The sequence below is a fragment of the Pseudonaja textilis genome, chromosome 2 (genome assembly GCF_049901715.1).
Source record: "Pseudonaja textilis isolate UNSWEBS1 chromosome 2, rPseTex1.2, whole genome shotgun sequence".
NCBI classification, from domain to species: domain Eukaryota; kingdom Metazoa; phylum Chordata; class Lepidosauria; order Squamata; family Elapidae; genus Pseudonaja; species Pseudonaja textilis.
In genome coordinates, this window is record NC_141991.1 from 78,953,681 (window position 1) to 78,978,988 (window position 25,308).

At 36.8% G+C, this 25,308-nt stretch overlaps 1 protein-coding gene across 1 annotated transcript; it reads left to right on the forward strand.

Moving 5' to 3' along the window:
- Window positions 1-24,248, forward strand: VDAC1 (voltage dependent anion channel 1). Its single transcript, XM_026696475.2, has 9 exons — window positions 1-250; window positions 11,550-11,619; window positions 14,926-14,975; window positions 15,392-15,544; window positions 15,641-15,693; window positions 18,045-18,272; window positions 20,847-20,997; window positions 22,846-22,903; window positions 23,323-24,248. Exons 1-9 carry the CDS (start codon window positions 128-130, stop codon window positions 23,412-23,414), a joined length of 978 nt encoding a protein of 325 aa, XP_026552260.2. The 5' UTR covers window positions 1-127; the 3' UTR covers window positions 23,415-24,248.
- Window positions 24,249-25,308: the final 1,060 nt, after the last annotated feature.

Genomic DNA, 25,308 nt, shown 5'->3' on the forward strand with positions numbered 1-25,308 from the left:
AGCCTGGGGGCAGGCGAGCGTGTGCGACGCCCGGGCAGGCACGTCCTTCTGCGAGCCGGGTGTTTCCATCTGTTCGCTTGCCAGAGCCGCTAGTCCCAATCTTGTGCCGGGTTTCCTCGTTTTAGCTATGCTGGGCTCAGCGCAGGGGAGGCCCGCCCCGTTCCATTCCTCCTCCGTCGCCGTTTCTGTCTCGCCAGCTATCTCGCCCTCGAAGCCTTGCTGCAGTCACGAAAAAGACCGGGAGCACGCGGTAAGGCCGGCAGGCAGGCAAGGGCGCCTAGGCTTTGGGTATACGACGTCACGGTGGACCAAGCGGAGGGAATCGGGAGGAAGAAACGGGACAGAGGGAACTCGGGGGGACTCGCTGGAGGCGGGAGACGACCTAACGCGGCTTTGCTTCTGCCGCCATTCGACGCCTGCAGCGGCAGAAAAGATGCCGGGGAAGGAGGAGGGCGGGTGGGGGGAGGTGAAGGCTCCCGAGTCACGACGGGCCTTCGGAGACCGTCATTCGGAATGGTCGGGGACAACTTCCTCGCCTTCCAGCGGCGATCCATGGTTGCCCAACCTACAGCATTTCAAGGCCGCGCACGCTGGCCGAGGGCGCGGCCCGAAGTCCCGTTTCTCACGTCGGTTTCTTGGCGCGTTGGAGAGGAAAAGGGCATCCGTTCCTAACCCCCCCTTAAGGCACGGCTGCTTCGGCAAGTTTTGCAATTCCGTTCGCGCCATCCTCCCTCTCTCTCTCTTTTCCTCGCCCGTCGTTTCTGTTTCTTCCCACCCACCTCCGGTCGTTCTTCCCTTCCCAGAAGGGTCTTTTTGCCTGCCATTTGGCTCCTATTTTAAGCAGCGGAGGAGGATGCGTTTGGCCGCCTGGCCTTGAGCCTACCAGCTCTGGAAACGATGAGGAGGGAGATGTCGTGGGGGTGGGTGGGGAGGGGGAGTCGCTTTTCTCCGCTCTTATTGCGCGTGTGACGAGTTTCTGGGTGACCTTCCCGAAGGGTTTCCTTTGCTTCGCCGCTTGTCATTTGACTCCATGTGCGCGCCTTCTCTCTCGGGCGCTCTGGAGGCCTCGGGCGGAATGCGAACTGCGCTCGTTGGAAAAAAAGCAGCGGACGGCGCTGGGAGGAGGCGAGCAAGGTCGGGCAGCCATGTCGTTGCCCACAGGCAGCAGCTCCTTCGCAAGGGGAGGCCTGCTTGGTTCCAGGGGATCCCTTTCTTAGCAGCCCTTTCTAGCTACTTTTCAGCCTCAGATCTTCTCTTTCCTCCGGTCAGCTCCCTTCTCTTCAGCGCCTCCGTGCCCTCCAAGTGCCCTTCGTGTCCTTGCCTGCCCTTACCCCAGTAGGAAGAAGGCGAAGGGCGATGAAGTGCATTGCCGAGGTTTTGTTTAAGGAACTTATTTGTCTTTTGGACTGTTTCCCAATGATTTCTAACCCTTTCCACTGCAATGACAAATGTTTCACGCAAGACAAATTCCTTGTGTGTCCAATCACACTTGGCCAATAAAGAATTCTATTCAATGGAAGGCATAGAATGGCATGTCTTCAAAATGGAAGCAGAGACCAACCGGATTTGCAAATAATATCTATATTTTTTACATATTCTGATTTTATCTTCCCTGCCCCCCAAGAAAGCCAAACTGAACCAGATGCTTAAAAATAATTTCATTGGCTAAGGTACTGTAATTCAACCACATTTTGCTTTTCCAGTGAATACCAATTTAATACATAAAATGGATTACATCTGAAGCCCCTTAATGAATTATGTCTAGATTTCTGGAACACCACCAGAGTTGCAGTTGCAATAATTGATAGATAACATTTATGGCTGAATCGGTATCACTGAATGGTAGGTCCTCAGAGACCTTGAATGGCTCTAAAACTAACTTGGTAAAGCCTGCTTGATTCTTGGATGGGAGAAATATCAGGAAAAATTAGAGCTTGGCATTAGGTATGCCTTCATTTCCAAAAAATTCCCATGGATCCCATACGCTTCTTTAAAACATCAACATAATTGGTGCTTTCTTTTGCAGTATGTTCACCTGCCTAGGAGGAGTGCCCTCTATGGGAGAGAGATCAGAGTTTCGATATTCCTCCTTAGCACAGCTGAACCTCCTAGCAAAATTTATAACAGTATTCAACATATGCATGGTATCTTTCCTAAGCCTTGCCTTATTCAGTCAAACAGGTGTTCCTTTTATGTTTGTTTACAGATAAAGGCAAAAGATTCTGATTCAGTACTTTATTTAACAGATATGTTAAATAAAAATGCAGATATGGCTAGTAAATTGCCCAAAACTACATTCAAATCACAGCTATTACTTTCGACGGAGTGTATATTTTAAGAATGCATGCTTTATTTATTTGCTAAATAAGCTGCAGAAATCTGCCCATTGTTTATTGGATAAACAACATTTTAATGATTTCTATCCCTTTCATATCTCCATCTTCTTTGAAACTTGGCACTATGCTTACAATCTTTCATCCAGGGCTTGTCAATAAGTATCAGTATGATAGATGAAATGCATAACCTACATTTCTTTGTTTTATCAACTACAGAAAAGTGCAAATTGATCTATATGGTTGGTCTATATGGTTGAATGTTGGAGGAGAGTCAAGCATAATTAAATGCAATAAAATGCAACAATATCTTTGGCAAAAGGTTTTTCTAGTCTCTTTCCTGATACAAAGTAGCAATATAATTCATGCAATTGTGTAACCTCTATAGGCTAGTTGTGCAGAAATGCAAGTATTTATGATGCAGGAAATCAGGACAAAAGTTAGTCTCCTGGTTTCCCCAGTTTCAAAAGTAGACCTATGCAATTTGACATGCAGACTGATCACATAACTAGGTGTGCTATAATACTAATTTCCATAGCCTTCTGTATCTCTTCAAAGAGTATAACAGGGCAGAATAAGGCATGTGTTGCACCATGGGACATTTTCTAATAAAAACTTGAAATAAAGTTAATAACAGCATTGGTGTTGCTTTGTGAGAGTATAACTTTTGATTGAGAGTTACAATGACCCTGTTCTACACTCTCATAAAATTACAGAAGCAGGGTATTTATTTTTGCTGCACTGATAAGGAATAACAACAACAGCAAAAATCTATAGGGATTTTTTGGGGGGGAGGACAAGAGGTTTGTCATTTTGCTTGCTGATATCTTAATATAATGAAATAGCTCAGGAAGAAATTCCTTCCTTCCTTCCTTCCTTCCTTCCTTCCCTCCTTCCTTCCTTCCTTCCTTCCTTCCCTCCCTCCCTCCCTCCCTCCCTCCCTGTGTTCTTCAAACAGTCTTCAGAAAGCACAAAATGTTGCACTTTAAAATAAAAGATAAAAAAGACCTTAAAAGACCCATCTTTTAAGGCTACCTTTAAAAAAGAAGGAAAAAGGCCAGTTTGCACTTCTTTCCAACACTGAATTTCTCCTGTCATTCTTTATTTTTCTAGGGGTGTTTCTTTTGACCTTTCCTACGTCTATGGCTAAAAATAATTTCTACAGTCAGGGCACTGCTTGTGGCAGCTGCAATTCATTACATTCTCTCTGCTCTTTACCAAAAGAAAAGCTAAACTCAGTATTGTAAAAATCTAACAGGATTTAGCAAACATCCTCATGAGAACCTGCAATGCAAATTTGTTGCCTTCACAGCATTTTGCTTGCCATATTTTGTCTTTCTCTATTTAGATCGCCTGGGCAACATCAACATCTCATGATCTGCTCTTTTATTTTGTGGATGCTGGTTAGCTAGAATTCTTTATCAGACACTGAAAAAAACAACCTTATGTCACTTAAGCTTTTCATTGTGTATAATGTAGAGTTAGGGTGAGGAAACTCCTTCATTATTGAAATAACTTTTCTGGCTGCTGTGTTGCCCTTTCTTATTCTCAGAAGCAACTCTCACTTTATCTTTTGTGAAAACATGGAAAAGTAGGGAAGGGATACAGTGATTTCCCTGGAGAAGGAACAATGCAGTCCTGCATCACTCTACATTTTGCCCATTGTTGGAAATAGCTTTGACCATCATTTAGTCTGGATCTGTTTGTAATTCTCCATAATTTGTTCTCCATCAATTTAATGGATATTTCCCATGAAATGACTCTTTATGCGGAAAAAATGTTTGTGATATGTTATTCTTCTCGTCTTGTTACATGTGTGACAATTTTATACATATCGTCTGAAGAAAGTGGAAGAATTAATGTCTACTAGTGTTTCAGTCCTTGCCATTTTATAAGCTAATTAAAAATATCAGAAAATATTTAAATTGTGAAAGGTTGCTGTATGCTCACAAGGATCAAAAGTGAAACTTTTTTTAAAAGGGGGCAAAATGTTAACTTTTTTTTTCCTGAACTCATTTGCCCTTCATTATTCTGAAATGAAGATTAAGGTACACAAGCATTTCGGGAATTTCAACTTTAACTTTTCATTTGTCAGTGCCAAGATAGGTAAGAATGGACTGTGATTGAGTAAGCTCTGAGCCAATCCTCCTATAATTTATGAAGCAAGCAGTGGAATAAATTGGTTGTTCAGGTGGTGGAAAATAATAGGTACAAACATTTGTCTGGATGTAGGATTGTTAAGAGCTGAATTCTAGTAAAAGCAAAGACTTGAAGTTCCTGAGTTTTAGTTGGAACTGCTAATAAAATATTTTATATATTCAGATTTGGCATTTGCTTTCATACATTGTATTATATTTTGCTATGGTTTTTGGTTTGGTTTTGGCTTAGCCAAAGAGTGAACTGAGTTTTGATGGTTTAGGATGACAGGAATTTTGATGTTTGAAAGATTTAAAGGAGAACTCACTCTGGTAGTTTTACTCATAGTTTAAACTAGGGGTTTCCAAATTTGGACAACTCCCAGAATTGCTCAACTAGCCATGAATTCTGGGGAGTGAAGTCCACAAGTTTTAAAGTTGTCAAGTTTGGAGGCCACCTGCTTTAAACTATTCTTTTTTTTTTTCAAACAAGAAGAGCCTCCTGAGATAATCAAGACTATTTTTCATATATTAGGTGGCTTCAAACCTAGGTTCCACATAAATTGTAGACTCTGATGAAATTTAAGGAACCTATAATAAACTGCAATGTAGGAAGATGCTGCATGCAGATGTCACTTTAGTGACAATGGCAAGGCATTAATTTATATTATGTAGGAGAAGGCAGCGGTAAATCACTTCTGTATTTTTACCAGGAATACCCTATTGATTGAAAATATAAAATGATTGATGATATTGTGCTGAATAATGGACCTGTCAGGTTGAATGGCACTCAACATACTACTGAGAGAAAGTGAGAATCCTTCCAATACTAATCAAATTTAAGACATGGTTAGATTAAAGTCTTCGTCTAGTTGCTAATGTTGTCATAAAGGTGAAAAATAACTGTACCTTGAAGGACAGAAATGCACTAGGAACATGAAGATAGGAAAGCTTAACACAGTGAAATATGAAATGAAACAGCTACAAATTGACATCTTAGACAAAATGAGATAGATTGGGATTGGACATTCTCAGTCATAACATCACAGTTTTTGTTACTCAGGAGATGAAAAACAAAAGGAATGGTTCTACTTTTATAGTTATGAAAGATATAGCAAGACTGCTGTAGTGTAGTCAATGACTGAAAAATATTATTTGGACAATCCTTTAAATATGATGATACTCTGAGTTTATGCTTTGCTTAACTACTGATGCAGAAGAAGAAGTTAGTTTTATGATCACGTTCTATTTGAAATCAACGGAACGTGCAACAAATGTAGTCAGACTTATGGCTTAGGAAACTGGAGACTGATTATAGGTAACCCTCAACTTACAACAGTTTATTTAGTGACTGTTCAAAGTTACAACAGCATTGAAAAAAGTAACTTATGACTGTTTTTCACACTTATAAGCTTTGCAGCACTGCTGACATGATAAAAATGCAGATCCTTGGCAACTGGCTGATATTTATGATGCTAGCAGTATCCTTGGGTCATGTGATCAGCTTTTGCAACCTTCTGACAAGCAAAGTCAGTGGGGAAGCCAGATTACTTAACAGGCATGTTATTAACTTAACAAATGCAATGATTCACTTAACAACCATGGCAACAAAAGTTGTAAAATGGGGCAAACTCACTTAACAAATGTTTCACTTAGCAACATAAATGTGGTCGTAACTTGACTACCTGTGATCAATTCCTGCCATTCCAATAATTTCATAGGAGGTTGAGGAACTCAATTACAGCGTCAAAGACATTGCCATTCTGGAACAGATCATGAACATGAAGTTTCAAGTTATGTTAAAGAAGAAGAAAGCCAATTAGTTTCAATTATATGATCTCCATCATTTCAAGCTGAATGGCAGGAATCACACTGAAGCTCTGAACTCCATTGATAGAGAACCAGAGGAACTATGGAATGAACTTAAGTAAGACATTAAAGATCAATATAAAAAGAGAGTGCCAAAGATGAAGAAATAGAAGAAAGCAAACTGTCAGAATGAACCAGGGAAATTGCCAAGAAAAAAGAGAAGTCAAAACTAAGAAAGATTAAAATCTCAGAAAGCAACCTATAAAAGACAAGAATTACATCTGAAAAACATCTGTGAAGACATTGAAGATGGAAATAGACATGGAAAAACAAGGAAAATCTTTAAAAAAAAAACACCTGAATTCAGAAGAAAGTTCCAACTTCAAATTGATATGCTAAAGGATACCAGTGGACATAAGGTAACTGAGAAGTAGCTGATTTAAAGGAGATCGAACAAAGATAGATAACAGATAACAGATAATCAGAGTTGAAAGGGACCTTGTAGGTCATCTAGTCCAACCCCCCGCCCAAGCGGGAGACCCTACACCATTTCTGCCAAATGGCAAATCTTGAAAATCTCAAGTGATTGTGCTCCCACAACTTCTGACGGCAAGCTCTTCCATTGGTTGATTGTTCTCACTGTCAGAAAGTTTCTCCTTATTTCCAGGTTAAATCTTTCCTTGTTCAGTTTCTATCCATTATTCCTTGTCTGGCCTACAGGCGCTTTAGAAAATAGCTTGACCCCTTCCTCCCTGTGGCAGCCCCTCAAATATTGGAAGACTGCTATCATGTATCCCCTAGTCCTTCTCTTGACTAGACTAGCACCAAGCCCAGTTCCTGCAACCGTTCGTTGTATGTTTTAGCCTCCAGTCCCCTGGCTGCTCTTCTCTGTGCTTTTTCAACATCTTTTTATAATGTGGTGACCAAAAGTGGATGCAGTACTAGGTGTGGTCTTACTAAGGCTTTATAGAGTGGTAGTAGTACTTCCCTTGATCTTGATTGTATCCCTCCGTTAATACAATTTAGGATTGCATTAGCTTTTTTGGTGTACTGAAATATTGTACAGTAGGGACTCAACATCCAAGAGAGCTGAGAAGATACTCTGACCTACAAGAATCACTAACACTAGAAGATGTAGTTAGATCAGCACTCTAGTCATTACCAAGTTGGAAGGCTACAGGAACTGTTAGTATAACCACTGAAATATGGCAAACAGCAACAGAAAAAAATAGTAAAATATAATAAAGTTTACTATAATAATAGTAAAAAATAGTCTAATCTCCTTGATTAGTTTCCATCCATGGCTTCGTCCTGCCCTCAGGTGCTTTGGAGAATAGCTTGACTCCCTCTTCTTTGTGGCAGTCCCTGAGATATTGAAACATGTCACCTCTAGTCCTTCTTTTCATTAAACTAAATATACCCAATATAAAGTATTTTATAGCACTTATATTAATGACTCTTTTAGTATAATTTGTGGGGATGTGAAGGCTAATGATGTTTAGTAGATAAATGGCAGATTGGAAAACAGATTAAATGTTTAGAATTCATTTCGTATATTATATATATTATTTTCCAAAATGGCTGAGCTTTACAGCATGCTGCCAATCATAGAATGATTCAACTTGTTATATTTCCAAATATTTTTTTAAAAAAATGAATGATTAGTTTTAGCAATCAGTATTGGAGTAATATATTACTGGAAAATATTTATCAAGGATAGATACTGTGCATCTCACTATCAAAGTGACTCTGAGAGGTTTACAGATACAAATGATAAAATATAGAAAAGACAAACATAGAATTAGAAATGGAGTTAAGAATGCCAACTTTCTCACTGTAAATTTCATGATTTTCTTCCATTGAAATTTCTAATGCTCTATGCCAATTATCTTGTAAATTTTACATCCATTTGATCAATCAATCTTAATTCGTTTAGTCGCTGAGTCATATTTCACACAAAATGTGTAAATATAATAATTCTCAGTTTACAAGAGGGGTGTCAAATTTGTGGCCTACAGGCTGGATGCATGGCCATGCCCACCCCCATTTTAGCGAAGGGGGAAAAAGTCACGATATGTTACCCCTGGTTTACAAAGACAATTGGGACAGGAATTCCCATCACTAAGTGGCATAGCTGGCTGGAGAATTCTGGCAGTTGAAGTCCACAAATCTTAAAGTTGCCAAGTTTGGGGAGCCCTGCTTTAAGAGAATGGATGTTAGTGGTTTTCTCTGTTACCTAATGATACTGTTTGGGAGAGAAAACAATTGTTCTACAGATGCCTCTCCTTAAATGTTCTTAATAGTAAATATGCACATACTTTGTAACCGAGGAAGATTGGGACTTGGCCTTAGTGTATGCCAGTGTAAAGTATCCTGTATATTTTACATAAAAGATTTGGATGGCCCTGACCATGTTAATTTTTCCCCAAGGCACTGAACAGCTGGCTGTTTCCTCAGTAGGTTGGATCAGCTTTGCTTTGTAGGTTGGATCAGCTTTGCTTTTGATGATGTGCTTTCTTTTTCTTTAGTACCAGGGTTAAATGCAATGGGTATTTTTCCATTTTTTATAACATTCTATACTTTCTCGGTGAGGTGTATAGGCATATCAATCAATCAATTTCCATTGTTTTGTAGACACAAGTTAGATTTTTCCCCCCTACTTCTCTTACATGTTTATATGAATCTGAATTTTGAATGAATATGCCCTGATACTAACTTCTTGGTGAAGAGGAGAGACTATGCAGCTGGAAGCATCATTTGTCAACTCTCTCCAAATTTCCCTCTATTTATTTCAGTGATATCCACGCTAGGTTTACTTGAAGAAGGGGAGAAGATGGGAAGAACATCAATGGGACCTGGAAGATGTGCTCCCAAAATAGAGCTACTAGATATCCAAAAAGGCAAAGGAGGACAGAACCAATTGAAAAGAAATTGGGTGGGGGAGTGAAGGACACACTAAGTGTTTAGCTTTTTTGCAGCAACAAAAATTACAAAAAAAGCATTTAGGCCTACATGTATATATATTGCTCTATCAGGAAGACCCTTTCTTTGTGGCAGAAATGTACTAAACTGAGTTAGGAGGCTAAATTCTTTAGCTTATAACTGATTTAAGGTCTTGTCAATTTCAGGCAGCAGCTGCAAGAGGAGGGAGAGTACTAATTAGCTAATTCACAGAGTCACAGAGATGAGCTTGTTAACTTGCAGTTAGCACTAATTAGGAAAGTGCTATTCAGGAAGATGTAGCTTGTTAGATCCTCAAAAAGACAGACAATATTTGGTTTCAAAGCTATGTCTGCTAGATAGAGGATACGAGGACAAAAAAAGAGAGGCCGTCTTCTTTTTGCCTCAACATTTGGTAACCCCACCCAAAGTAATCAGTTGCTCCATTTTTAGCTAATATAATTTGAGAACCTTGACTATGTTGATAGCTCCACTAGGCATCTTTATAACAATCCTCCTAGGTTGGGGTAGTAATTCCATTGAGCTCAAATTGGGAAAGAAAATTTCTTATCTAGCAATAATATTTAGTTCTGGTACTTTATGCTTCATGTTGGAAGTAGCTATTAAAATACGTAGGAAGCATCACTGCATTTGTAATACCCTTTTAACATAAATTGCTTTTCCCAGAGAGCCAAAATGAGCAATAATTCAAACCCCAATGTTTCTAACTAAGTGAGTTAGGGACCTTTGCCAATTGAGAATGCTTACCATCTATATCTACTGCACATTCCTATTTTTTATTTATTTTCTGCTTGAACGAAATTAAGATAATGCAAACATCTTTGCCAAACAGTAGGCTTCTTTAGCTGCTTGTGTTTAGAGGCAAAGAAGTAGTGGTGAGTGCAAAATATATTAAGCGGTGCAGTTTAAAGAGTCCTGTATCTGCTGCTTTATTAAAGAACTGAGAGTGAAACATTTAATATTTACAGTGAACAATTTTACATTATGCATAAGTGAGATAACATTCTTTTTCACAGATAAGCTAAATCACCAGGGCCTCATGTATTGAATCCTTCCTGGCTATGCTACCCAAGCTTATATTACGGCTGTTCTGCTTCTATAAGGGGAAGATCAAATAACTTAAATTAGACTGTGTTTTTCTTTGGTGGGGATATTTGAAAAAAAAAAGGTAATGTGAAATATGAACTTTAATTGGAAGAAGAGAGATACTGTTACATTACAATGGAATGTGTGAATGATTTGAGGAGAAAAGATGCTGCCTAAGAAACAATCAGACAGCAAGAGAGGCAAGAACCTCCAGTTGCATAACATCCTTCTTCTTCTTGTGCCATATTAGTCATCAAGGATTGGCAATCATGATGGCAATCCTATTTTTATCAACAGCTGCACGAAAAAGTGTTGTTGGGTTTTGTCCAAACCAGTCTCTTAGATTTTGAAGCCATGTTCTTCTGCCTGGATCTACTTTGCCTTCAATCTTTCCTTGGCTTAACATCCAGGGAAATAAATTTAGAAAGGACCTGTCCTAATGAATCAAGTCATTAAAAGTGGTGGTGGAAAGTTGCAAGATTCTGTTAATGTAGCCTGACAGTAAAGTGGATCTAGTGGTGTTTCCTGTCTGGCTTACCTGAGAGGGCTGGCAAGTATGCAAAACATTTTCTGGGTAATAAACTAAGCTAGAGTTTGTGTTGTCTGAACCAAGTTTTGCAGTTTAGCAAAATTACTGTGAGTTATTCAAATTTTTTTAGTTTGTTTTACCTCTGTTTTTAGTGGCTTTTGTCTTGTACTTCCATGGATTGGTTAGGAGCTTGGGCAGGACCCGGGTACAACTGAAGAACCAAGAAACTATAAATCATGGTTTTTCAGTGCTGGCTGGGGAATTTGGGGAGTTTACATTTTAAAGTTGCCAAGTTTGCCACTGTTATAAATCAACCACGCATTTCCACCAACTCACCATGATTTCAAAGTTTGAGTATGAACCAGCCATAGGGAATTGTTACATTAGGACACATGGACTCAAAGCTTAGTTTTTGGTAGCACCTGGTGTAAAGAACCTTACATGAATCAAAATAGATAAAGCAATTGAATATTTAATCTTGTTTTAATTTTTTTATAACAATGGTTTCAGTTGATCACAAAACTGATCAAGTGTGTTGAAGACCTCTGAATTCCCCACAGAGCTAAAATCTGGAATTTGGGATTGCTATAGGTAACTTCAGTTTGCTTCTTGGTATACTATATTTTAGAATCATAATTATAGTGCAGATCTTTGGGCTGATACAGAAACATAATTGTGGCATCTTTATTTTAACAGAAAATGGCAGTGCCTCCTCCATATACTGATTTAGGAAAATCTGCTCGAGATATCTTCACCAAGGGATATGGTAAATATTGCCAGTAACTTTCTATCATTTTCATCCAAATGAAATTTCTAGCAGTAGAGGATGTAAAAGGGCTTTATAACTGGTATCAAAATGCCTTCTGCAATTTGCCCTGTAATCGTTTTTGAGAAGCAAGATGTTGCACATGGAGATACTCTACAATTATTAGTTTTGTATATAATTTACTAGAATGTTCTTATTTTTTTGGAATGAAATCTATATACATTTCTTTATTTACAAATGGCTGATCTCAAGAGGCACGGTGGCACAGTAGTTAGAATGCAGTACTGCAGGCTACTTCTGGTGCCTGCCGGCTTGCCTGTAGTTTAGCAGTTCAAATCTCACTAGACTCAAAGTTGACACAGCCTTCCATCCTTACGAGGTCGGTAAAATGAGGAACCAGATTGTTGGGGGCAATATGCTGACTCTGTAAACTGTGTAGAGAGACCTGTAAAGCATTGTGAAGTGGTATATAAATCTAAATGCTATTGCTATCTCTTAGGAAAAAAAGTTAAGTCATTGTAAGGTGTTGATCATTATGCTTCTTTTAGAATGGGAACATTGCTTAATCTGTCAATAGTCATTATTTGCAAGTACATTACAACATTTTAATATTTTCTACTTGTAATTGGCACACAATATGGGGAAATCACATTTACTATATCATATGGCATTCTTGTGGTCAATGTTAGGCTCAGAGAATAATTTATGTTGCACTGTTATTGTGAAACTAATTAATCTGCTGAGCCATGGCTAGTTTTATAAACTATATATCTTGGTGTATTAATTAAAACCAAGTGAATCACAATATGGCTTAGTCCAATGTATTAATTCACACTGCTGTTATATTATGTATTTTAAATTTAGTTTTAATGTTATTTTGTTAAAGTTTAGGATATAATATTGTATGTAGTGAATTAACTTCTCTATGGCTTCTTTAGCTATAGGGAAGCTATATAACAATAAGATTTATGGATAAATAATAAATGAATGTAATTCGAATATTCTTTTGTATATACTCTATTGCGTTCAATCTGTTTTCAATCTGAACTAGTATTGTTAGTTAGCAAATCAATGTATTATATTTCTCATTTTTTTACCCAGGTTTAATGGCTTGTTTAACAGCTTATGTAATCATTCATGTGCTTCTTATTTGAGATCTAGCAAAATTTGACTTTTGAGTTTATTCTAGAAAGTGCCAGTACCTAGTTGTCTTTATATAATACTGGAATAAAACTATATAGGGCTGGGCTTGGTTAGTACTTAGATGGGAGAAAACAAAAAATCCCAGGGATGTGGCTTAGAAAAGCATCCCTGAAGGCTATGGCAACTTTGTTGTCAAGGCAACAACATGGACTTGTCTGTGTAATTGCCATGAACTGAGCTCATGATATTTTCCTTAGCAATGCATTCCTTACTCTTATCAATGTATAAATATAGGCTAGGCTATTTGAACTCAATTACATTATTGATCCAGAATCCAGTTGTTATTGATGGATGTCCAGTAACTTAACCTAGTTATGTATTTATTATGCAATTGGAATATGTAATGCATCTACTTTAAAAGCATTGCTTTCATTCTCCAAAAAAATAAATAGAAAATTACAAATCTTAGCTGTTGAAGGAAAAGCTTGTGGAACAAACTTAAGGACATGGTCCCTTGAAGTAATTTAATAATTTCTGTAATATGATAGAAGGTTTCCAGCCTTCTTTTCTCTTTCCTCTTCTGATTTTCTTAGTTCAAGCAATGCTTATTCCCTTTATAAAGAATGGCTACTATCATTTTTAGAACTTCAAGTCATACAGCACTAAAACCTAGTTTTTCATTGAAGAGTCTTTGGAACCGTAGTATTGAAAAATCCAATTCACTTAACGATGAAGAAAAAACTGAAGAAAAGACCTATGTCTTTTCTGTTATGCCACAAGTTTGGAACTTTTCTGTTCCATTTTAGACTGAGCACACACACATATGCCAGCTTGATTTACAAATGGTAACTGATGAATTACAAGGAGTTAAATGCAAAGGTAGACAGTGCATGTGTCTAGCAAGTACACAAATTATATATAGCAGAACAGGATGTTGTTTCAGAACCAGGCCAGTTACTTTAGTCTAAAACTGAATCCTGATGTAGAGCCACAAGTTTAGTCCAAGACAGTCCAAGGGTCCAAATGCCAAATAGTTAAGTCAACTGATCTAGGTCAAAGAACCGATCATTCAATTTTTCCCAGCCAAGAGGCTAGTCCCTGGTGGTTTCTCTGAAATAGATGCAGGCATGACTCAATTATGGGTATTCGAGCCTTTGTTTCTAAAATAACTAAGCACAACAGTTCTGCATGTTCCTGAAAAGTTACCGAGGGCATCCTTAGACTTGGTACTCTGCCAGCCTCAGGACTGCTTGTTTCCCGAGTCTCCTGCCCACCCATCGGATCAGCCTTTAGCACCCTGAGACCTGAACAGAGCCTCAGGGACTGTTCTGCAATTTGTTTTTCACAGGCTATAGTTTGAATGACTTTGCCTAAGCTGTCCTATGGTAGTTTACAACCATTTTTTTGTGACCATTTTAAATTACAACAGCACTGAAAAAAATGGCTTATAAGCATTTTTCACACTTAAGATCATTGCAATATCCCCATGATCACAGGAACAAAATTTGGATGCTTGGCAACTGACACATATTGATAACCTTTGCAGTGTTGTGGGGTCATGTGATCTCCTTCTGCAACCTTCTCTGACAAGCAAAGTCAATGGGGAAGCCAGATTCACTTAACACACATGTTACTAACTTAACAACTGATTCATTGAATGTGGCAAGAAAGGTTGTAAAATGGGACAAAATTCACAGGTCTGTCTTAGCAAGATACAGGAAGAAATTTTGGGTTCAGTTGTGGTCGTAAGTCGAGGACTATCTATGCTTTAGTTTACTTTTCAGCACTGCAAAAAGTGTGTGTTTGGGGGGAGGTGCTGAAACTCCCAAACCATGGTTTAACGTTTCTTCTTCTTTTGAAACAGCTTTATGTGAAAAAAAATATATATTGAATAATAATGGGAAAATAAGTTCCAAAGAGCAGATGCAGTGCCAGCAAAATTCCATAAATAAGGTTGGCTAGATTGCAAAGCATCATTTGGAAATACCCCAAATATTTTCAGTAGTCTTATAGTAGGGTAATATTCAGTGTGACTAAAAGAAGCCTGGTTTTTCTTAAATGCTCTTCTTCCTGCATAGGAAGCTCAACTTTTATAATGAGCTATACAGTGTATTTTGTCTTGACCTGCGTGTTACTAATACTAGCCTACTTTTATTTGTTTAGGATTTGGTTTAATAAAATTGGATTTGAAAACAAAATCTGAAAATGGACTGGTGAGTAGGAAAAACTGAGCATGAATTTTGTTATTTAAATATAAGCTTGAATTTTATCTCTTGACCATTTTGGATGTTAACTTGCATTTCACCTTGTTATAACATTTTTGGTTTTTTGTTTTGTAAATATCCAATTTCCATAGAAACATGAATCAGGGTAATTCAAGATTATGCCCTTCATGTCATTATTGTACATGTTACAGTACATGGGTTTGATAGGTGAGGGGTATTGGTCATTACTTAACTTCAAATGACAAATGCTTATCGTTTCTAGTGGTGTCAGAATTAGCACAACTGACATATAAAAATCAAAATGAGATTTTTTTTCATATAGAATATAACATTTTCATAGTACAGGATATGGATATCTGATCTAAGGTATCATTGTGAATAAAAATATTCTGTTTTGACCTCAGGAATTTACAAGTTCGGGTTCTGCAAATACAGAAACAAGCAAAGTTACTGGAAGTTTGGAAACTAAGTACAGATGGAAAGAATATGGCTTGACGTTTATAGAGAAGTGGAACACGGACAATACATTAGGAACAGAAATAACTTTAGAAGACCAGGTGAGTGACCATTCATTTACAAAATTACCTTAATTGATCAAATATTTAATCAAACAGCTTTCAAACTATATATTCAACTACTGGATTTCTTTTCAGCTGACACATGGACTGAAATTGACTTTTGACTCCTCATTCTCGCCTAATACTGGGTAAGTACATTTCAACAATAGAATAATATCATTTAATATTGATCACCTAGTTTGTGAAAATCTGGATTACCATATCTGTGTGTGTGTTTGCCTTCAAGTCAATGGGGACTCCAGGCAACTGCCTGAACAAATCCCTGAATTTTTCTTGGGAATATTTCAGAAGTGGTTTGCAATTGCTTCCTTAGGGCTGAGAGATTGTGACATACCAAGGGTCATCCACCTGGCTTTGTGCCTAAGGCAGAACTAGAATTCACAAACTCCCAGTTTCTGGCCTGTGTCTTAACCATAACTGCAAACTGGTCCATATGTTTACCTGTTGTTCTTTTATTAAATATTGTAAACATTGTTTAGAAGTGAGCCAGGCCCATTGCTAGTAATACAAAATGTTATGAGCTGTACAAAGTCTTATTCCAGAATTCTTCAGCAGGAAGTTTTGCAAAATGACCAGTTTTGACCAGGAAACCTGATACAGTTTGGAAGTTAGAAAATATTAGAAAAGCATTTCTGCAAGCTTGACACATTCCCAAAATTCTTAATATTTTGCATTTGAGGTGGGATGTTTCATGAAGTTTAGGGCTCAAAGCTTGAATGAAATGTTTTGCATACCCACAGTAGCTATATATAGCTATAATAAGCAGATTAGAATCATATAGGATGAACACATGGGAATGGGTGGTATATAAATAAATGTCTTTTATTTATAAAGTATTTCAGACAAGAACTGACTCCTTCCATCTTCTAACACATTACATATATTAATTCAATCTCTGTTTAAAAATATTTAATATTTGAGCTTATTGCCCTAATTATTGCTAATTTCTGTTTATAATAAATAGATGTGTCAGAAGTTGGCAGTGCAAGATTTCATTAGTGCTATTGAACTGTTAGCCTTCTCCTTTCTGTACTATCAGCCATACTATTTTGGAGGCTTATTTTCTTCAGGCTGGATTTTTAAAGCAAATCCTTAGAGAGTGTACAATGTATGGGGAAATAGTTATATTTTCTGATTGTTTCTGCCTTTTAAAAGAAAGCTTATGCTTTTCATAAAGCTTGTTAGCCAAACAAGCTTCTGTCAGACTGCTGATTGTTTTTTTTTTTGTTGTTGGAAATTTCTGTCACATCTTTTTTTGGGCTGTGTGTGTGTTTGGACGTCTATTAAGAGTTTGGAAGTGGGAAGAATGGATTAGAAAGGGCACAGAGAAGTGACCAAATAGCTAGTAGCAGAAATGGGAGGGAGGAGAAGAGTGGCAAGTAGCTGTCCTTAACCTTTCCTCTCTCTACCAGTACAATATTATTCTGCTTTTAGAGAAGGAAGAGTCTCTCAGTGATACACCATTGCATGCAAAGGGTATACCATCCCCGCTTCTGCCCAATACTCTGAAGGAATATCCAGAAGTCACAGAACCTCATGGACAGGAGCCTGTTGTTTTGGATCATCAAATCAAATCAAATCAACCTTTATTGTCAGATTACAACATGTGTACAATGAGATTGACGGAGTCTCCCTTCATGCACCCTCCTAACACAATTCACAGTGAAGACAAAAAAGAAAAATCTCTAACTCAGTGAATCCTACTAACAGACACACTATATTATTGCACCATGTGACCTCCCTCTATACAGTTCTGATGGCATCCTCTCTCAACCTGCTGTTTTTTCCTCATTCTTCTGCCTTACCAATTCATCTGCTCTGCTCAATTGTCAGGTTCATCTATTACTTGCTAGCCCCCTTGGTTTCTTTCTTAATTTCTATCCATGATTACACAATGCTTTGTTCTATGCTAAACTGTTTAAAGATCTACTTTTTTCAGACCCTTCCCAAACCATCCCAGACTCAGCTTAACCATTACTCTGCCTTCTTACTCTTTGTGGTCCATTAGTATAGCTGTTTCATCTAAATTAGAGTAATAAGTCAATTGGGTTACACAATAATATTTTATTGTAGTAGTTGCATATACTGTATATTCAACCACTGCAATAAAATATTATTGTGTAACCCAAGGGCACTGACTGAAACCTTGGTAAGAGTTAAATAAAGATGTTGTAGCTTGACCATTCATATCTTGTCTTACTAAGCCAAAATATGCAAAACGTGAAAGCCAAGAATGGCTTATAAAAAAATACTCTGATATTATGGAAAGCAAACTCTGTCAATCAAGTGAACTTTGTAGTAGATTGATGCCAGCTGGTAAGTAGACTATTATACATTTTTAATTGGTTTATTTCATATGTTCTTTGCTGTGTTCTCGAGATCAGAGTCAAAATGTGTATCTCATCCTCCTTTGCCACTAATAAGAGATACCCTGAACATTTTAAAAAATAGCAATATAAAACTTTGTTTTCCCATTTAGAAAGAAGAATGCTAAAATCAAGTCTGGATACAAGCGGGAACATATCAATGTGGGCTGTGATATGGATTTTGATATTGCGGGTCCTTCAATACGTGGTGCCTTTGTCTGTGGCTATGAAGGCTGGCTGGCTGGCTACCAAATGACTTTTGAGACAGCTAAAAGCAGAATAACTCAGAGTAACTTTGCTGTTGGCTATAAGACTGATGAGTTCCAGCTTCACACTAATGTGTAAGTACTGATAATATTGTTCTGGATGAAAATTTATAACCAAAAGAAAAACCTTGGTGAAAACAAACTATTTTCAGTATTTCCGTTTTAAAAAAAAATCTGAGAGAAAGAGAAACATATTTTGGGTACCCTAAATACAAGGTTTGAAAGATGAAAGGATGAATTTTGCATGTGTGTGTGTACCTGTATAATTTTCCTTATGAGGAGTCCATTTTGGAGACAGGGATGGGGAATCTTTCCCCCCAACCAATATTGCTGAGTTATAACTTCCATAGTCCCACACTATTGCCTTGGTAGAACTAATGGTATTTGAACTTCAGGTAACAATAGAGGGTCACATTTTGCCCACCCTGCTTTATGATCTTACTTTGCCTTTTTGAACTAGTACTAGTTCTTTCTTAGTACATCGTAATGATATATACAATAATATCTGTATATGATAGACAAGGAATAAACAATATGTGGTCCTTTGCCACTGGATATATGCCTCCTGGATTTTATAGAAAATGAAATCTAAAAGATTTGGGGGATGTACTTTAGGCTTCTGTCTCAGGCAATAAAGGAACAGTTTTGAAACATTTTGTGGTTGAAGGTAACCTGAACATCGTTTTGAGTCTCCGTAAGAAATTGAATTAAGAAACTGTTTTTGATTCAATGTTAACATTCTTATCAAAGCGAGTACCATGTTGTGAAAATCATTATCCAAAGATAGGGTCTTGCTGACATAATTAGTAGTCTGAGAATTGATTTCTATTGTCAGGTAAAGCACAGATAATTTTTTGCTGTCTCACAGCCTTCTATCAGAGTGAAGCTGTACTATATGAATAAAGTCGTACTACAGCACAGATGGAAGGAGAAGATCTAAAAATAAAGCTCATTGGTAATGAGTGTTGTATTGTTGTTCTAATCTTTCACTTTAGCAGCAAGAATCTGACTACCATAAAATAATGTATAAGAGTAACCATTAAAAAGTACCTGACCACTGCAGCTGATACGTGAGATAGGTGCTTCATGAAGGGTTAACAATACATACATTTTGTTTTCATCTGTATTAAGATTTTTTTTTAATCCCTAAAATCATCTGGAATTCATAGGCATGGAACTGTAAGCTGATCAGCTGTTTTATTTTTAAAAATAATAGCTCAAATGATTTTCTCCTTTAAGAAGCTTTCAGGTATTATGTAAGGATTTTCAATAGTTTTACTGAATTTTGATGATTTTACAAATTGTTTGTTGCCTTATTGTCCAACTATTGTTAAAGTAAGCAGAGTCAGACCATTTAGTATTTTATTAAGAAATCCTATGGCTTTAATGTTCATATGGGAAGTCAACAGAATGTCTGGAAAAAAGGCAAGTAGTTGCCAAGAAAACATGGACATAATCCTATGGAAATCACCAGGAATCAAGCTAACTGATGATTGAGAAATTATTAAGCTAAAAGTACAGTTTTTCTGTTTATGGTTTTACCTAAACATGTATTGCATTCTGAAAGTAGAATATACTTTTTAGAATAAATTTGAAAACCAAATAATTAAACAAAAGGGGAATAGAATTAAGTTTAGGTCATGATTCATTTGAATTGTTCCGTAAGGACACTGCCAGCAATTTCTGGAAAGGTACAAAAATAAATAATCTTAGGAGATCATCCTGTCTTATCAGATTTTTACTTTCTTATCCATATCTTGCAGAATCCTAAAATTTCGGTAATCAATTAAATGAATTTCATTTGATGTTTGACGCTTGGTATGGAATCTGCAGGCAATTATGTGCCATATGTGGTAATTGTAAAAAATTTGGTGCCTGCATAAGCAAAACGGTGGAAAAAGAATTGATAGAAAAGCAGGATGAATGATATCCAAGGAGATTTAGTTTTACATCGTATTTCTGTACTGAGATCACTTTTATTTCTGGAGTTAGCGCCCTAAATGTACTTAAAAAATATGAAAGCCATTGAAGAACCATGAATATATTCCATTCTAATAGAAAGTCAATAGATTCCAAAATACACAAGCAAAGGAATTAATTCAAATAATACTTGCTTTACAACTACTTGCTTTACAAGTAGTTCTCGACTTAGTACCACAATTGAGCACAAAATTTCTGTTGCTAAGCAAGACAGTTAATTGATTTTTGTCCCATTTTACAATGGTTCTTGCCACAGCTGTACCACTGTAGTTCTTAAGTGAATTTGGCCTTCCCCACTGACTTTGCTTGTCAAAAGGTCGCAAGAGGTGATCACATGACCCTGAGAGACGACAATGGTCATAAATACATGCCAGTTGCCAAGCCTCTGAATTTTGATCATGAGACCATGGGAATGTTGCAACAGTCATGTGTGAAAAACGATCATAAATCACATTTTTCAATGCCGTTGTAACTTCAAATGGTCTCTAAACATGTGGTTGTAAGTCGAGGACTACCTGTACTCATATTGAAGCTCTCATCTGTTTTTTACTCACATGTTTGCATTACCTATACACATGCAGAAAAAAGTGTTTTAAAATATATTTCAAAACTAATCTATGTTTTCATGAATAAGATTCTCACGACATGTAACATTTGAATGTATTATAGAAATGATGGTACGGAATTTGGAGGCTCCATTTATCAGAAGGTGAATGATAAATTAGAAACTGCTGTCAATCTTGCTTGGACAGCAGGAAACAGCAACACCCGCTTTGGAATAGCAGCCAAATATCAGATTGATTCAGATGCATCTTTTTCTGTAAGTAAAATTTGATTCCATGACAATGGACTAGAGCAGGGGTCTGCAACCATAAACACTCAAAGAGCCATTTGGACCCGTTTCCTACCGGGAGGCAATAATTTAACAATTGGTGTGACTGGGTAGGCATGGCCAACTCGACATCACTCACTTCCACCCAGTCACCTCCTGCTCTGGAATATGGAGTGATTCTCCATCCCCCACCATCACCCCTACCTTCTCAGGCCAGGCAAGGAGTGATAGGGAGGGGAGGGGCCAGCCAGTGATGGGATCAGCCAACAGGGAGCCACAGCAGAGGGCAGAAAGAGCCACATATGGCTTCAGAGCCGCAGGTTACAAACCCCTGGACTAAAGAGCCTTCGATTTCAAAGGAAATTATTGTTTGATCAGATGATTTTACTAAAATATTTAGTCAATATTCCTTTTTCTTGTTTCACAGAATTGTTTCTTTATCAAATGAGGTACAAGCAAATAAAGAAGCATTGGGAGAAAAGAGAAACTTGTACCATATGCTTTGTCATAAATACAGGTTCTTAAAATGCTGCTTTCCACTCAGTGGCATGGTCTTAAAATCGTTTTACTTTCTTCTAGTTCCTTTAGATAAGTTTGGTGTATGCAACTTATCTCTCACTGAATTTTCCATATCAGTATTTTAACATTGCCTGATTGTGTATTGTGAATAACTGGCACTTCTGGATTATCACATGCACCCTGATAATAATTGGGTGGAAGTGTGTATGGAACTACCATATTTTTGTTCTGAGTTAACAATAAGCCACATGCAAATTTTTATTAGTCTTTTTCTAAATCCCAAGATTACAATAGATAGGAAAGTATTAACTTAAAGAAAATTAAGTCAGATTTAGTGAATAGAAAAAGAAACCTTTCTTCTAGTAAATAAAGTAACTTAATTTGTGTCATTTGAAAGACAAGGGAATATTCCACTTAGATAATTTTTTTGGTTTAGTATTCAAATCAATTCATTAAAAACTTTATCACAAATATTGTCACCAATTTTTTGAGGGTGGATGCTGGAGAGATAAGAGTCAATAGCTTACAGCAGATGGAACCTTTCTGCAAATATGTAGTATATGTCTCCATTATTGGCTGAGAAGAGTGCCTGAAGGTCTTGCTGTGAAAAAGGAGGGAGGAAAAAGCCTGATTTAGACCCTGAACTTTCCTTCCTCCCTTCCTCCCTCTTTGGCCTTTTTAACAAGTTAAAAGGTACAAATATTATAAAGGGCTGTAGGGAGCTATGTACATCTGCTCTGAAAGAAAGGCTGTGTTTAAAGTTTACATGTGTGCTCTCATACACATAGATACAATTTTCACTACTAAATTGTTCAAACTCTGCTTTAAATCTATACTTATGTGCTCTTTTGAATTAAATGACTTTGAATGCAAAGAAAAAAATCAGTTTTGTAGTGGTAATAAATATGATAAGCATAACTCCCAGCGCACTGTTATTCATTTCTATGAAGTTGAATAACTTAACTACAAATTTCATCCCACTCTTATTAAAACAAAAAGTGTTATAGAGGTTTCTGTTTCCCACCGCATCCTAAAATAGAGGCAATATACAATGAAATTTTAGACAGATGTAGGTATCAAATCATAACTGAACTATTTTCAGAGTGACTAAATTGAACGACTTCAATCTAAAATATGACCTCTGCGCATCTCTAGTTGTTATAAGGTTTACACATGAACTTAGGTGCACTTTCACTGAACATTTAGTAAAACTTTGAAAAGTTATTTGACATACTCACTTTCTTGTATCTGACCTTTATGAACTATGCAGCAAACACTTTGAAATAATACTGTTACATGATTGACTTTGTTTTGCAGGCTAAAGTGAATAATTCCAGTCTGATTGGTTTAGGATATACTCAGATTCTGAAGCCAGGTATGTAGAGATGAAATGTGTTTGATATAACTGACATTTAAAAAAAAATTAAATCTTTTTTGCCAATAATTAAATTGTTGTGTGCCATTTATATAAAACCTGTAATGAAAACGAATTAGTTATTTCAGGCTCTGAATTTTCATTTAATTAAAGAAATATTATCTGTTACTACCTTTGCCAAAGGGTGAAAGTCAGCAAACTAAATCTAAATAGATAGGAATTATAGATATTCAGATCAATCCTTAATTTTATAAGTATTGCAGCAATTGAGTTGGATTCATTGCATATCAGGAAAGGTAAATGTGTCTCCGTAAGTTCCTCTTTATAGAACTTCCAACATTTTTCCTAACCAGGTTCTTTAAAATCCTTGCAACGCTTACAAATCAATGCTAATAACTTTTCTCTTATTTCCTGCCTAGGTATCAAATTGACATTGTCTGCTTTACTGGATGGGAAGAATATTAATGCAGGTGGCCACAAGCTGGGTCTAGGACTGGAATTTGAAGCATAAAAGAAGGGATTTTACCATTGCTAATTCTGAAACACTATACAGCATAGCTACCTTCTGGATTTAGTGTATTTTTCAATGTTTTATGTCTGGGATGCAATTATTGCTGTGTGTCAGTCATATTAAATCTGGTTAAAGGCTAAACCTCAAAGCATGTATTTTCAGGGAAAGATGGAATTACTTTCTCTAGTTCTGGGCATTTGGGGCATCGTTAGTTGGAGCTACATGCTTATCAACTCTTGTATGAAGGAATTACCTTTCATAAAATGGATGATGATTATAGTGGAAGACATCTGAAATTCATGCTATGAAAATGCTGATTCATTACAGGGTGCAGAAAACACAATTTTCTGCTAAGTCATCAGGCTTTCATTCTTGAATGGAGTGTTCACATTTATTCAAGAGGCTGTCAAGGCAGGTGCATCACACCCATTTAAGTCTCACTTTTCCCTCCTACAGCTCTCTTACACCCAACAGCTTTAGAGTGCTTTAGAATGTTCACGTTGTACTATTTTGGTGTGTAGGAAGTTCAATGTAAATCAGCCAATCTGATTTAAAATTTCCCATCCTTTCTCTTGCACTGATTATTAAGAAGCTTGTACAACGGAGCAATGAACCGAAACAACCTGTTGTTATTGTAATCCCTTAGTGGCACTGCATTAAACAAAATGGACTTTTGTTTTATCATTTTTTTAAAGCAGTTTAATGGATGCATCTTCAGTCTTCCATTTGTGTGTGTGTGTGGAATTAGACCCTAATGTACTGGACACCACTTAAAATTAAAGATAAACAAAGTACATCTTCCTTCCAACATAAATAAAACATCTTCATCTCTAACTGTGTCTGTCTTATTAAATAGTTTTAACATTCCTATCTGGGAGTATATGAAACACTCTAGTTTTCTGTTAATAACTAGTGAAGTAGCTACCATTATGACTTCTGTGAAACAGTTCTGCTCATTATGATAGAAAAAAGAGTTCTGCTTACTTTGATAAAACATCTTTTCAAAAACCATTGCCTTTCCATGTGCATTTCAACATCCTTATTTGGCAATGAAATTGTACAAAAAAGCAATATGTAAAGATATAAGATTATACATACATACATCAGTGTGAGGATATAGTATGAAGTGCAAACTGAGTTTTTTGGGTGATTTTGGTCAGATCATTACACAATCCACAAGAATTGTCTTGGTGAATATGAAGGAACATCATATTCTTGACCTTGCCTTGATCTCTAAATTAATATATTTTAGAGATTTTTCTACAAAATTTAGACTGCTATAAATCTTTCTAATCCTTCCAAACAGTGAGCCCCTAGTTCCAATATGTGAGGTATGGCACTAAGTATTTTTCTCAAAAAGGAAAAATGAGTTGAGCAAAATGGGCTTACCTGGCCCTTTGTAACATTCTGTGAATAATGCAAGGTAGAGAATTATGGAGTAAAGGATTTGAATGTTGGAATTTTTAAAAAAAAGCATAATAAAAGAAAGTTTTGAGGCCAGTTAAGCAGTCATTGTCAAGTCAAAGATATCATTTGGGTTTGTCAATATGATAATTAAGAAATGTGCTTATAGAGACAATTACTTCAGTTATTCTGAACATAGGATAACATCCACGAATCAATTAAATGCTAAGTTATAGCTATACCTTTGGATATTTCCTGCAATAATGTAACTTGTGCATATATGCAAAAGGAAAAGCTGTATCAGTGCATGTTAAAAGTACTATCCACCTTGCTAGTAGAAGATGGATTTTCTTTTTGAGCACTATAGATATTAGATTGTGCTACAGAATAAATGTGAATTCTAGTCCTGCCTTAGCCAGGCTGACTTTGGAGTAGTCACTCTCACAGGGTGACTGTTGTGGGAAAAATATGAGACAGGATTACATTAATC

Bases quoted from the DNA above. Each gene is read 5' to 3' on its own strand.
- VDAC1 (XM_026696475.2), top strand. From the start codon at position 128: ATGCTGGGCTCAGCGCAGGGGAGGCCCGCCCCGTTCCATTCCTCCTCC. The intron at 15,694-18,044 runs GTAAGTACATTT...TTTCCCATTTAG, and splicing joins TCATTCTCGCCTAATACTGG to AAAGAAGAATGCTAAAATCA. The intron at 20,998-22,845 runs GTAAGTAAAATT...TTTGTTTTGCAG, and splicing joins ATTCAGATGCATCTTTTTCT to GCTAAAGTGAATAATTCCAG.